This window comes from Cryptococcus neoformans, assembly GCF_000091045.1.
Source record: "Cryptococcus neoformans var. neoformans JEC21 chromosome 4 sequence".
Lineage (NCBI taxonomy): Eukaryota > Fungi > Basidiomycota > Tremellomycetes > Tremellales > Cryptococcaceae > Cryptococcus > Cryptococcus deneoformans.
The window spans coordinates 1,005,569-1,016,777 of record NC_006686.1 but is presented as its reverse complement, the minus strand read 5'-3'; the positions used below and the strand labels follow the sequence as shown (position 1 = coordinate 1,016,777).

The window sequence follows — 11,209 nt, the reverse complement described above, 5'->3', positions numbered from 1 at the left end:
ATGAGAATGGGGATGCGGCTCTGCGGCAAAGAGGTGCGCACAGACCGCTACAGTCAGCGTCCCGAAGACGGAGAGGGGAGATGTCCGGTGGATCGGGACAGAGTGGAGGCGAGGGGAGGGGAAGATTCTTGCTCGTTCCTGTACTATTTATGTGAACTGGTCGTGCAACGGTCGTTTGCTGACTCGCCCGCCGCCATGTCCCCCGCCCCGCCCCCGCCCCAGCCAAGCACCTACGCGTCGAAGCACCCGGAGAGCACCCCCCGTCTCCTTAGTGCCCTCCGCGACCTCCACGCCACAGACCCCAAGGCCATCAGGACCACCGTACATCGATACCCAGCAGCTCTGTACGCCCACGGGCAGAATGAGCATGCCAGAGACCGGCTCATAACGAGCTGGAAGATGACAGAGCATATGTACTTCAAAAAGTCCCTCGTATTTCCCACTCTTGCTAGAGGCTTGTTTACCGAAGAAGTACTGGAAGGAGACCCTGTACCTCCTTTGGAAGCATGTTCCGGCCAGATCGGAAGTGACCCAGATGCGCCCAGGGAGAGAATAGTACTCAGAGGCTACGACAAGTTCTTTAATACTGGCGAAGTCTCATGGACTGAGGTGGGCCTTGCAGCGCTCTACGCTATGCGCTTTGCTGACACACAGACAGTGGGACGCGATGAAACAACACACCCAGGGACCGTATTACCTTACGCTCAAATCCAATGGTTGCCTGATCCTCATATCTGCGCTTTCTCCCACCCATCTCATTGTGGCCTCCAAGCATTCCCTTGGCACCACCACAGCTGCTGAAGGCGTCGATTTGTCTGGTTCAGAGAAACTAATCGACAAGGAAAAGCCTGCCCAAAAATGCGGAGACTCGGCCTTGGGACCAGAAATCAGTCAAATTCGCACCATACCGTCTTTTCCTCCGACAGTTGGATCCCTTGATAAACATTTTAAAGACCTTACTCTCGAACAATCGCAAGCGAATCAATCACTCTCAAAGAACGCTTTGAAAAAGGCCGAGAAGGCTGCTTTGAAATATGCACAAAAGGTGATAAATGAGGGCAAGTCGGAGGACAGCGCTCAGATTACTGCAGCTGAGGAAAAGAAGGAGATAAAGGAGAATGAGGAGGCACAGCAACACGCAGAGGTCGGAAGACGGTGGTTAAAACGGACGTTGGAATCCAGCGGGAAAACAGAGGAAGAGTTGGCACAAAAACTCTGGGAGAAAAACTTGACTGCAGTGCTTGAGGTAAGCCGGTCAAAGCCTCCTTTCCTCAATTAGGGCTAACCACATCTAGCTTTGTGACGACTCATTTGAAGAGCACGTGATAGCCACTCCTGAGCATTGGACGGGACTTCACCTCCACGGCCTCAATTCAAACACCCCGCACTTTTCCACTTCCTCACCATCTGATGTGGCGACATTTGCAAAAGAGTTTGGATTCATTCAGACCAAATATATCCAGCTCGAAACCCTCGAACAAGTCAAGTCCTTCACAGCCGATCTGGCACAAAGCGGCACCTGGGAAGGTGAAATGATTGAAGGTTTTGTAGTTCGCTGTACGGTTAAAAATGGGCAAGATGGCATGAGCCAGGGCGCGCCTCCATATCGAGCCAACTCTCCGTTTTTCTTCAAAATCAAGTTTGAAGAACCATATCTTCTCTATCGCCAGTTCCGCGAGATAACCCGTGTCATGTTACCTCTGTTGGAGAACACTAATCCCCAAAAAAGAGAAGAAATTTGGAAAAAAGTACGTTCTCGGGCGAAGAGGCCAGAGGTCAAACTTTACTCTACATGGGTGGGCGAAATGATGAAGAAAGAGCCCGAACTATTTGAAGATTATAACCGTGGGGTAATTAGAGTCCGAGAAAGGTTTTTGAAATGGGCCGAGGAAGACGGCAAGAAAAAGTGGGATGATGCGAGGGCGGGCAAGATTGATAAGGAGCAAAGGGCTGGCGATCGGGATGGACTACCAAAAAAGTGGATCGTAGTACCTGCTGCTATTCCTGGTTGCGGTAAGATGCCCTTTTTTCCAAACGGCAGAATCAAATCTAACGTTCTTACAGGTAAAACCCTATTGGGTGTCGCCCTTTCTAGAATATTTGGTTTGGCCCATACGCAGAGCGATGACATTACCGCTAAAAGGACCGCACCTACTTTCATCAAAAACGTGACGGATCTCCTTGCCACGTACGACGTCGTTTTTGCAGACAGATGTAATCATATCCCCAAGCATTACGACGAACTCGCCAAGATCGCAGAAGACAAAAAGCTTCAAAAATTCGATACCCGTCTTATCTGTGTCACTTGGGACCTTGATACCTTCCCGTATTACCGCCTTCTTCGCATTCTTTCTGATCGGGTGGTTGCCCGTGGAGAAAACCATCAGACTCTGAGGCCTGATCCTACCCTTGATGCGGAGCACGAGGCGGTGGTAGGCAGGTTCATTCGAGACTATACACCACCTGATCCTGCCATCTTTGAGGATATCATCAGCGTCAGTGTGATGGACAGCGCCAAGGTTACATTAACAAAGGTTGTACGAGGTCTTACGAAATCTCTCGGTTTAACGATGCCATCGGAAGATGTCATCAACCAAGGCCTAGAAGCCGCAAGTCTGTACAAGACGACTACACCATATCATCCCGTAGCTCGGCAGGGCAGGTCTACTCGCTACTTTGCTGTGGCTCCAGAAATAAATCTTTACGAACTCGCCTGCGGAGCTATCGAACCCTTTAGAGATACTGAAAAAGGTCAAAGTGCTTGGTCGTTCTTGGACGAGTTGTATAAACGTGGGAGGATTACTGCTAAACCACACGTTACTCTATCGCACGAGAATAACGTAAAGGCTGAAATGGAAGTTAGAAATAGGACTGGAGCACGTGAAGGTAGGGATGACTCAGAGCTTGCTCAGTCTCCTGGGCCAGAAGAGATTCTATGGGAGACTTGCAAATCCATCGCCACTTCCAAGTACCCCCCGCTCTATTCATTTTCTCTCACCCACCTTGTATGGGATGATCGTACTATGGCATTTTGCCTCTCTGGCTTGTCTCCCGTAATCAGTCCTACACCAGATGAACCAGATGGCGCTGCTTCGCCATCTTTATGTCCCGATCTGGATAGCGTGTTACCACAGGCCACGAAAACATATCTGCATGTGACAGTCGGTACCAGAGATGCGGACGTGCCAGCTTTTGAGAGTCGAAGCCTAGTCAAGATTGTCAGAGAAAGATTGGAAGCTGGTGAGCAGGAAGGAGAAATCGAAGAGGTCGTCGCAAACGGAGGAAATGTAAAGTGGATGAAAATCGGCCTGGCCAGGAGCGAAGGCAGGATTCGAGGAATGGCCTGAAAAAGTAGGCACTATAACGCAAAAGGCTTAAATTAATACTCATTATACTTGATAATTGTTATGCACAATCATATGATTAGTAGTATCGATTCGTACCCGGCCAATATGCGCATCGTCCCAATTCGTCCACCCCATCTTTATTTGGTAATGGACAATGTAAGTGAGAATCATTCCGGCAAGATGCCAATCTGACACGATACCAAAATGTCTCAATGTGAGAAAAGGTGCAGAATAATGGAGCTCTACAATGGTGACATTTGGTATCTGTACAAGTGGTACAACCTAGTCATGCCGAGATACGAACAATAAGAAATCAACAGTATTGAAAATATCTATAGCCCATTTTCATCCTAGAGAACCCTCCTTTCCCTTCTTGACTGGGTTGCAGTCTTGTTTCTCGACAGTCTTAATTGGACTGCAGTTTCGTTTCCTGACAATCTCCCTTTAACGTATCAACACTACGGTCCCGGTTGGAAATTCCGTAATCCTATCCCCGCGCCAGAAGTTCCCTGTCCGCTCTGAGACTGCTGCGCCATCATTTGCTGCATTTGAGCCATTTGCGCTTGTATCTGCTCTTGTTGCTGTTGCTGTTGCTGTTGTTGTTGCTGTTGTTGTTGCTGAGCCTGTGCTTGCTGCGCTTGAGCGTGCTGACGCTGCTTCATCTCAGCCATTTTCAACCCGTTAATGAGAGTTTGCAACTTGTCTTGCGGTATACTAGTGTAGTCAAAAGCTGGAAGTACAATGCCCAGTTTTTGAGCATGTGATAGAATCTGCTGATATTGTTGAAAGGTGATACCTCGAGTTGTATTTTGAGGATGAGGTAACGATGAGTTGATGGGCGGGTTCTGTCCCTGCGGAGTCAATTGGGGTGGCTGAGACTGTAATACCCGAGACTGAGTTTGAGACTGAGCTTGAGCTTGCTGCTGCATCAACGCGGCAAACTGAGCCGCTGGCGTTGCTTGCCCTTGGCTCTGCCCCTGATTAAACTGATTGACTAAATCTTGTTGTAAAACGGGAGAAGGACGGAATTGTTGATTCTGGGATGTGCCAGTCGGCGGTTGCTGCAACGTAGAAGTATTGACAGGGGCACGCCGAGGATCCATGGTAGTAGGCGCAGCACGAGGATTTACCATTTGCAGGGGAGGGAAGGATACATGCTACTAACTGATCAGAACACTTCATCTGCCAAACTCAAATGGATCACTTACCACACACGCTATCCCCATCAATCTAAAACCTCTGCCTGCTGAGGTTCCGCCCACAGGAGCGGAGAAGATTAGAAGTCCTCGATCAGGCCCAATGGAAGGAAATGGAATGACCACCATGTTGCTCTTCGCATTGAGACTCGTGCCAAGTTGATTGTAATGCATCATACCAGGGTTGGGGGTTGTGCCACTTGGCGTTTTGTCGCTGGGCATAAATGCAATGATGGGGCAGGAATTTTCTTTGGCGTATTCCGTCAGAGATGGGAGGTGAATGATAGCAAGATTTCGTAAAAGAAGCTCTAATGGCAGAAAGTGAATAAGCAAAGAAGTTTTGCTAGCTTATAACATACCTTTGGGCCAGTGAGATACCATGACAGAATCGGGAATGCCGCTGAACAGTTGTGCCTCGACACCTACAGAGCCTTGCCTCTTCTGTCAATGAGAGTGCCTTGCCGGGAATAAGAAAAAGGCGTCAGTGCTCACCGGAAGCATTCGATCCGCTACCTCCTGGGGCTCCCCAGACAATTGCACCTGACCATATAGTCTGAGACCTTGGTTGGACAGAATGGACTTGCGTTGGCTGACCTGAAGCTTGAGCCTGTTGGGCTCGCTGTTGCTGAATCGCAGCCATAACAGTTTCTCCTTGGCCATTTTTTCCTCTACTTTGTGCAGCTTTGGCGGCGAGAACTTTTTGCTGCATCTCCAGTAACTGTTGCACCTGGCTCCGTCGTTGATCTCCCACACCTTGCTGTTCATTCTGAGCCTTGATCGCAGTCAGCATGCTAGCAATAAGTTGAGGATCCATTTTGGATAACGTAGCAGGATTGAATGAGCTGCCAAGGCCGGCCTCAAGGCTGGAACGGCTTTGTGATTGGGAAAGAGCTTGCTGTAAGACTCTTATATCGGGTTTGTTCGCGGGGGGAAGAGAGACTGGCGCAGTAGTTGGTTCAGCAGTCGTGGAGGCCATGTCCCTTGGGGGAGTATAAGTATTGTCGGCTAAAAAACAACTCAGTTGTCGTCTGCAAGTGCATGGTGTCTTTACCTTCAATGACAAACCCTGAGAGAACTAGCTCCACAGTGGGGGGTACCTTGAACCATGCTTCATCAACATGTTCAGCCACCTGAAACTTATTATTAGTATTCGGCAACGTTTGTATGAGTTCCTCTCACAGCTTCACACAATTCCTTTATCTTCTTCGCCCGGTTCTCATTTCCAGTTACGCCTGCGATGATGCAGGAGCACTTTACATTTCCTTTTTTGCATTCCTGCTCCAGTGCCGCCCACCCTCGTCCATCCCAGATAGAGTCCCAGTTGTAATGAGCAAAAACGTCTACGCTGCCGTCATATGAAGGCGAAGGAGCACTAGTAGCCATGGAAACCATCACCAAATATCGCTGTAGAGGAGAATCTTGCATGGCGTTTGAAGGTGTGCAGATGTATTCAAGTAATGGGGCAGATGTGTTGGGTGTAAGGGACATGTATGCTTGTGATGGAGATGGTCCGTGAATGGGCTGAGGGCGTTCAAGAAGCTGTCACAATTGCACAGTTGTGACACTTAGCTCCTCTGACCTATATCCATGATTTGTGGACTCACCTCCAATCCACCCACAACACCATCCAAGATACGGACATCCTCGCTGCGCTTCCTCTTGACATCTTTAGCTCGAGTCTCGGAGGGCAAGATACGAGGGTCGAATTGCGGCCAATGATGAGGAGTTAAACTTCTCGGCGGGAACAGCACGGATAGCTTTGGGAGGGCAGCAAGAAAAGTCGATGCCGAACCATACTCTGATCTAAAAGCTTTGCTCATACTTTTCTTTATTGACCGGTTCGACGACGTCGGAGGGGTGATGAGGACGGAGACGTGTAACTGGTAACATGGTCAGGTGAAGAACAACCAAGGGAAGCTGAAGGATTAAATACGCACGTAATGATTTCCTCCATGCTTCTCTTCTAGGCGTTGTATAAGTTTATAAATTATACCATCTGGTTGCACGAGCTTGGTGTATTGCTGTAGGGGAAGAGCGGAATCGAAGACAAAAGTCACGGTACACGCTGACATGGATGGGACAAGACGGTCAGAATTGGGGAGAGCAGGGGCGGAAGAGCAAGGGAATGGGAATAGCGCAGAGAGTAAAAATGCGAAGTGGACAATAATAATGGAAGTATGACTGGCAGGAAACAGGCAGCGCGCGGGCGACGGGCAGCGGTGGAGGTAATGAAAACGACGACAAGCTGTAACGGGAACAAACGGAACGACAAGCCGGCAATTTGAACATAAACCATGTCACCCCAACCCCACAACCCTGCATGGTTCATCCTAAACAAGAATAGCAAAAATAGGAGGTCTATTACAGCAGTCATTGTGGCGTATTTGTCTCTCACATATTTGACAACATAAAAAATATGGCAACCACATCATCTAATCCCTGCTTCCACCCTTCCTCAATCCACCCAAAATCCTTTTCCTGCCTGGGCTCGTTGGTCTTATACCAAGACCCTGCGTGGCGTTCATACTGGCCACAGCGCCCCCCAAACTCACTAAACCAGTCCCATTTGTTGAATTGGACGCCCCTCTTTTCGGGTTGAGGGGTGATGTGCCCGAGCGAATATCTGTACTCCCTTGTTTTGAGTTGGATGTTGTAGTCGTAGCCTTCTTCCTTGTCGTGCCTTTAGAGGAAGAGCCAACAGCGGATGGGCCAGGTACAGATGTGTTGGAAGAATAGTTCTGAAAAGGAGAGGGGTAGTGCATAGATCCCTGAGTGGATCCAATGTCGGTCGAATTGAGTTGGCGGCGTGCCTTTTCGTGCCGGTTTTGAACATTGCGAAAATCTTGTATCATACCGCAGTTAGCAAAATTTCGTCAGGTGGAGAAGTCGAACAATTCAATGCTCACGAGAAAGAAGTTCCTGCCATCTGATCTCATCTTTGCCTATTTTTGATCGAGTCGGTCCGAAAGCCGCGGTAGATGGTCTGTGCCACCATTGGGCATCAGAGGACCCTTCACGTCCTGGAATAACATAGCCACTCACGGTTTGGTGGTAGTAGGTACATAGCCAGATGAGTGAACGACTTGTAGCCTAGCTCTCAGAGATATGAACGCCGTACTCTGAGGCAGAATCATGAGAAGACCATAAAGGCATTTAGAAAGCCATGGGTATTTGTCGGGTTCAAGAAGCTGCAGACGGAGATCTAAAGGAAGTGGCACCCATCAGCTTCATTTAGATGAGGCGACACAAAAGAATGGATATAGGTACACGTGAAAACTGGTGATTCAATGAGCATGACAAGCTTATCTATTTGAACAAGTAACTGAACTGTAAGTTCGAGATCGGCACTGTAGATTTTGGTCAAACTCTCGTCGATTATATACAGCCTGGGACACTCACAATATTTGGAGCAAGTTCGAGGCATGCTCATAAGCCTGGGCTAAAAGACACAGCGAAAACGCAGCTACCGCGTTATGACACCAGGAACGATACAGAGATGAAAATAGCATTTGGCCATCCTAAGGTGGGACTGAAATTAGCTCTAAGTCCGTAGTAGCAAGAACAAATGGTGTACTCTAGAGTCAAGGTTCTTCAGTCGCCGTCTGAAATCTCCTAATTCCGGTGATGTTATCAAGATCATGTTCAATTTGACTACCATCATGCTTGCAAACTCCAAGTCCTGACTTTTTCATGAGCGACAGCTCTTGATAGCTTTCTACACTACTCACATCGTCCTTTTCCAAAATTTCAGCAATTGTCCTGAAAATTCTTTCTGCGTTCAGATGTAAACACAATTGCCTGATGATCAGACTTCCTCTTTGCTCAAGCAATCGTCTGTCCGTGCTGAATAGCTCCAGTACCTTGATCATAAAAGAAGTGAAATATGAGTCTTCAGAGGAGGAGGATATCTGAGCCAAAAGTTGAAGGTCATGTTTCACAACGTCTTCAGAAGGGTCTGAAAGGGTTTTAAGGAGCGCCGGGAATGTCCCACTATCCCGGGACAGAATCTATCAAGAAATTAGTCTTTTCATACTTTTGATGGGTAACTAACTGGTTCACGGTGACTCACTTTATCAGGCGCTTTAAGATGCAGCATCAATAACCACTCTAAAGCCGCAATCCTGGTTTCCGCGTGATCACTCAGAAACTGCAAGGTTAATACGTTTACAGTCTCTTTGACATCAAATGGATCTTGATCTTCTTCCATCGTCTGCTGTGTCTCAGCCTTGGGGGATAATAGAGAGGAAGTTAATGTAAGGGGTTGCACTGGAGGCGCTGTGGCCGAAGCATTGTCGGATTGTACTTTCGCGCCCTTGGCAGGATTTGCAATGGATATAGCCGGCGCATCGTTAGAAGACGGCGTAACTGGCTCCGAAACTTGATGCAAAGAGATAGTCGCCGATTGTCTAGTTTTATGTCCAAGACCGCTCGTCAACATGCTAGAAGTCGGACCTCTTTGAGCAATACCTCCTGACACTGTCACAGGGGAAGACACGGTATTGATAACCGGCGGTACTGTAGCAGCCTCAAGAGGATCGCTGACCGGCGCCGCCGGGGGCGACCTGGCGCTATCGTTCACTTCAATAATAGGGTCTTTCTTGGTCGACGCAGACGTGAGTGTGAGCGATAAAGGCGGAGATCCAGCGAGTGACGAATTCGTGCCAACTAAGGGGGCTGTATATGGGGCCTCTGTTAAGGAACGTGGGCGCTGAACTTGGAGGGCAATGGATTGGATCACATGATATAGACTGGAATTTGTGTCGTATGCAGCCATCTTTATCTGTGGACTGATCAATTGAGTAAGCTTTGGCTTTCATAAAGGCAGTGCTGCAAATGCTACTTACTGAGAAGATGCCAAATTGGGCAGGATGGCAGGGACGATTTGAGGAGTAAAAGCAACCACGGTGTCCTGGGCAAATTCCAAAAATGTCAATATCCACTCCATAGCTGTGGATTGCACCAGCTCATCTGAGTTATTGACTTAGTTCTCGAACATAAAGCACTGACATGGGATTTGGATGTGCTTACCATCATAAGACAGATTATGTATTATAATTTCCATGATGGCCGCGTGATCCACCAAAACTCCTTGGCCAGGTACCCATGCACCCGAACCCTCACCTTCCCAGTTGTGTTCTTCATCAGCCTCTCCTTGAACTTCTCCTTCTTCGGACTCGGAGTCATTCTGGAAAACCGATCCATCTTTGGATCCAATCTCCCGTTTTTTGCTCTCAATAGTCTCGCGTGCGTCCTTGGCGGTGCGCTCATTTTCGGCTTGTTTATCTTGAACCTGGGCGATGTACTTGATTTCGCGAAGGAATTCAGCCAACACGTTCTCGGCAGCAAGTCTAACGTCCACATTATTGTCCGAGAGATATTTTCTGTTTCTTTCTTTATTAGCAACCTGGAGGGCCTATCCGGTCTGGCCAAACTTACAAGAGACCGTCCAGGAATTCCGGGAGCCACGCAACAAGCTCTAGATCCGGAATGGAGTCAAGAACCATGAGCCACGAAACGAGGTGCATCCTCGTAAAAGGAGAGATGACATAAACCCTCTCCGACAACAGGGGGATAAACCGTTCGAGCGAAAATGCTCTGTTATCTTCGAAGTGCTCTGCGTCCCTCATATCCTGATAGCCATCATGGCTCTTCGAATCCATCGTCAATGATCGGTTTCCGGCAGTGGACCCCAAAGAAAGGCTTGGGTTACGATTATCAGGATAGATGGAGACATAGCTAGGCGCTGCTTCGGCTACTATGTCTTTCATGAGACGATCGAGTAACTCTGCTCCGTTTTTCACGGACATTTCCGAGTCTGACGACAGTTTCGACAGGGCATCGAAGATTTCATTGAAGTGCACAAGTATCTCTCCCTTGCTTACTTTCGCTCTTGTAAAGATGAATATCAACTGCGTACTTGAGAGATAGTGAGGAACTTACATGTTATACAGGCTTTCACATGCGTGATAACGTAGTCTACTTTCTGGGTCTTGAAAGCAAGCCAGAACTGGCGGGATAATTTGGCCTAGATATGGCGCCACATCCTGCCCAAGAGCAATGGCAGTAGCAGCTAATCCTATCAAGCCTGCTGAAGGATTAGCTTTGTCTAATCGTGTATCACCGCCGCCACTTCTGCACTGACCGCCATTTCGTGTATGAAGTGCCGAATTGTTTGAGCTTAGCATTGCACATAGCTGGTCGATGATAGCTGAAATCTTGACAGTGTCGGAGGACAGGACCTGCCTGGACTAGATTGAGCTATGTATTGATTTAAGAGGGGCTTACTTTTCAAGCTCAAGAGCTGCAGCTTTGCGGCGGTCATAGCTAATAAGAAGAATGAGCGTTAGAAGAGTACCTGGGGTTCACTATACCTCACATTTTATCATTGAGACCTGCGATGTGACAGTAGATCAGTAGTATCCAACCCAGGATGAGACAGGTACCTACTTCTGGCGATCGCTGGGTCTGAAGAGAGGGTCGTGTCAGTATAGAGAGAGCTGAAATGTGGAAGTACTCACCCATGGAAAATGCAGTGGTTGAACTGATGTGCACCTTGGTCTGCGGAGGGAGATGAACTGTACAAAGATGAACACAGGGCCGAGGATGAACAGAAGTACAAATAACATGACGCCGATGAATGATGATGACAACAACACAAGCGGACGG

At 48.3% G+C, this 11,209-nt stretch overlaps 3 protein-coding genes across 3 annotated transcripts; 1 reads left to right on the top strand and 2 right to left on the bottom strand.

The window, feature by feature from the left end:
• Positions 1-193: 193 nt before the first annotated feature.
• On the top strand, positions 194-3,387 carry CND03670 (RNA ligase (ATP), putative). Its single transcript, XM_024657039.1, has 4 exons — positions 194-609; positions 659-1,246; positions 1,296-2,013; positions 2,065-3,387. The coding sequence occupies exons 1-4, from the start codon at positions 196-198 to the stop codon at positions 3,345-3,347; spliced, it is 3,003 nt and encodes a 1,000-aa protein (XP_024512786.1). The 5' UTR covers positions 194-195; the 3' UTR covers positions 3,348-3,387.
• A 185-nt stretch (positions 3,388-3,572) lies between these two features.
• On the bottom strand, positions 3,573-6,685 carry CND03660 (hypothetical protein). Its single transcript, XM_570195.2, has 8 exons — positions 6,481-6,685; positions 6,148-6,423; positions 5,723-6,082; positions 5,595-5,673; positions 5,036-5,548; positions 4,903-4,974; positions 4,556-4,851; positions 3,573-4,504 (listed from the first exon to the last, which is right to left on the bottom strand). Exons 1-8 carry the CDS (start codon positions 6,613-6,615, stop codon positions 3,806-3,808), a joined length of 2,430 nt encoding a protein of 809 aa, XP_570195.1. The 5' UTR covers positions 6,616-6,685; the 3' UTR covers positions 3,573-3,805.
• A 146-nt stretch (positions 6,686-6,831) lies between these two features.
• CND03650 (conserved hypothetical protein) lies at positions 6,832-11,146 on the bottom strand. The gene is made up of 16 exons (XM_024657038.1): positions 11,062-11,146; positions 10,920-11,008; positions 10,829-10,867; positions 10,686-10,786; positions 10,484-10,628; positions 9,980-10,432; positions 9,572-9,924; positions 9,388-9,511; positions 8,613-9,330; positions 8,272-8,550; positions 8,118-8,222; positions 7,943-8,061; positions 7,811-7,890; positions 7,586-7,745; positions 7,450-7,526; positions 6,832-7,385 (listed from the first exon to the last, which is right to left on the bottom strand). Exons 4-16 carry the CDS (start codon positions 10,726-10,728, stop codon positions 6,976-6,978), a joined length of 3,066 nt encoding a protein of 1,021 aa, XP_024512764.1. The 5' UTR covers positions 10,729-10,786; positions 10,829-10,867; positions 10,920-11,008; positions 11,062-11,146; the 3' UTR covers positions 6,832-6,975.
• Positions 11,147-11,209: the final 63 nt, after the last annotated feature.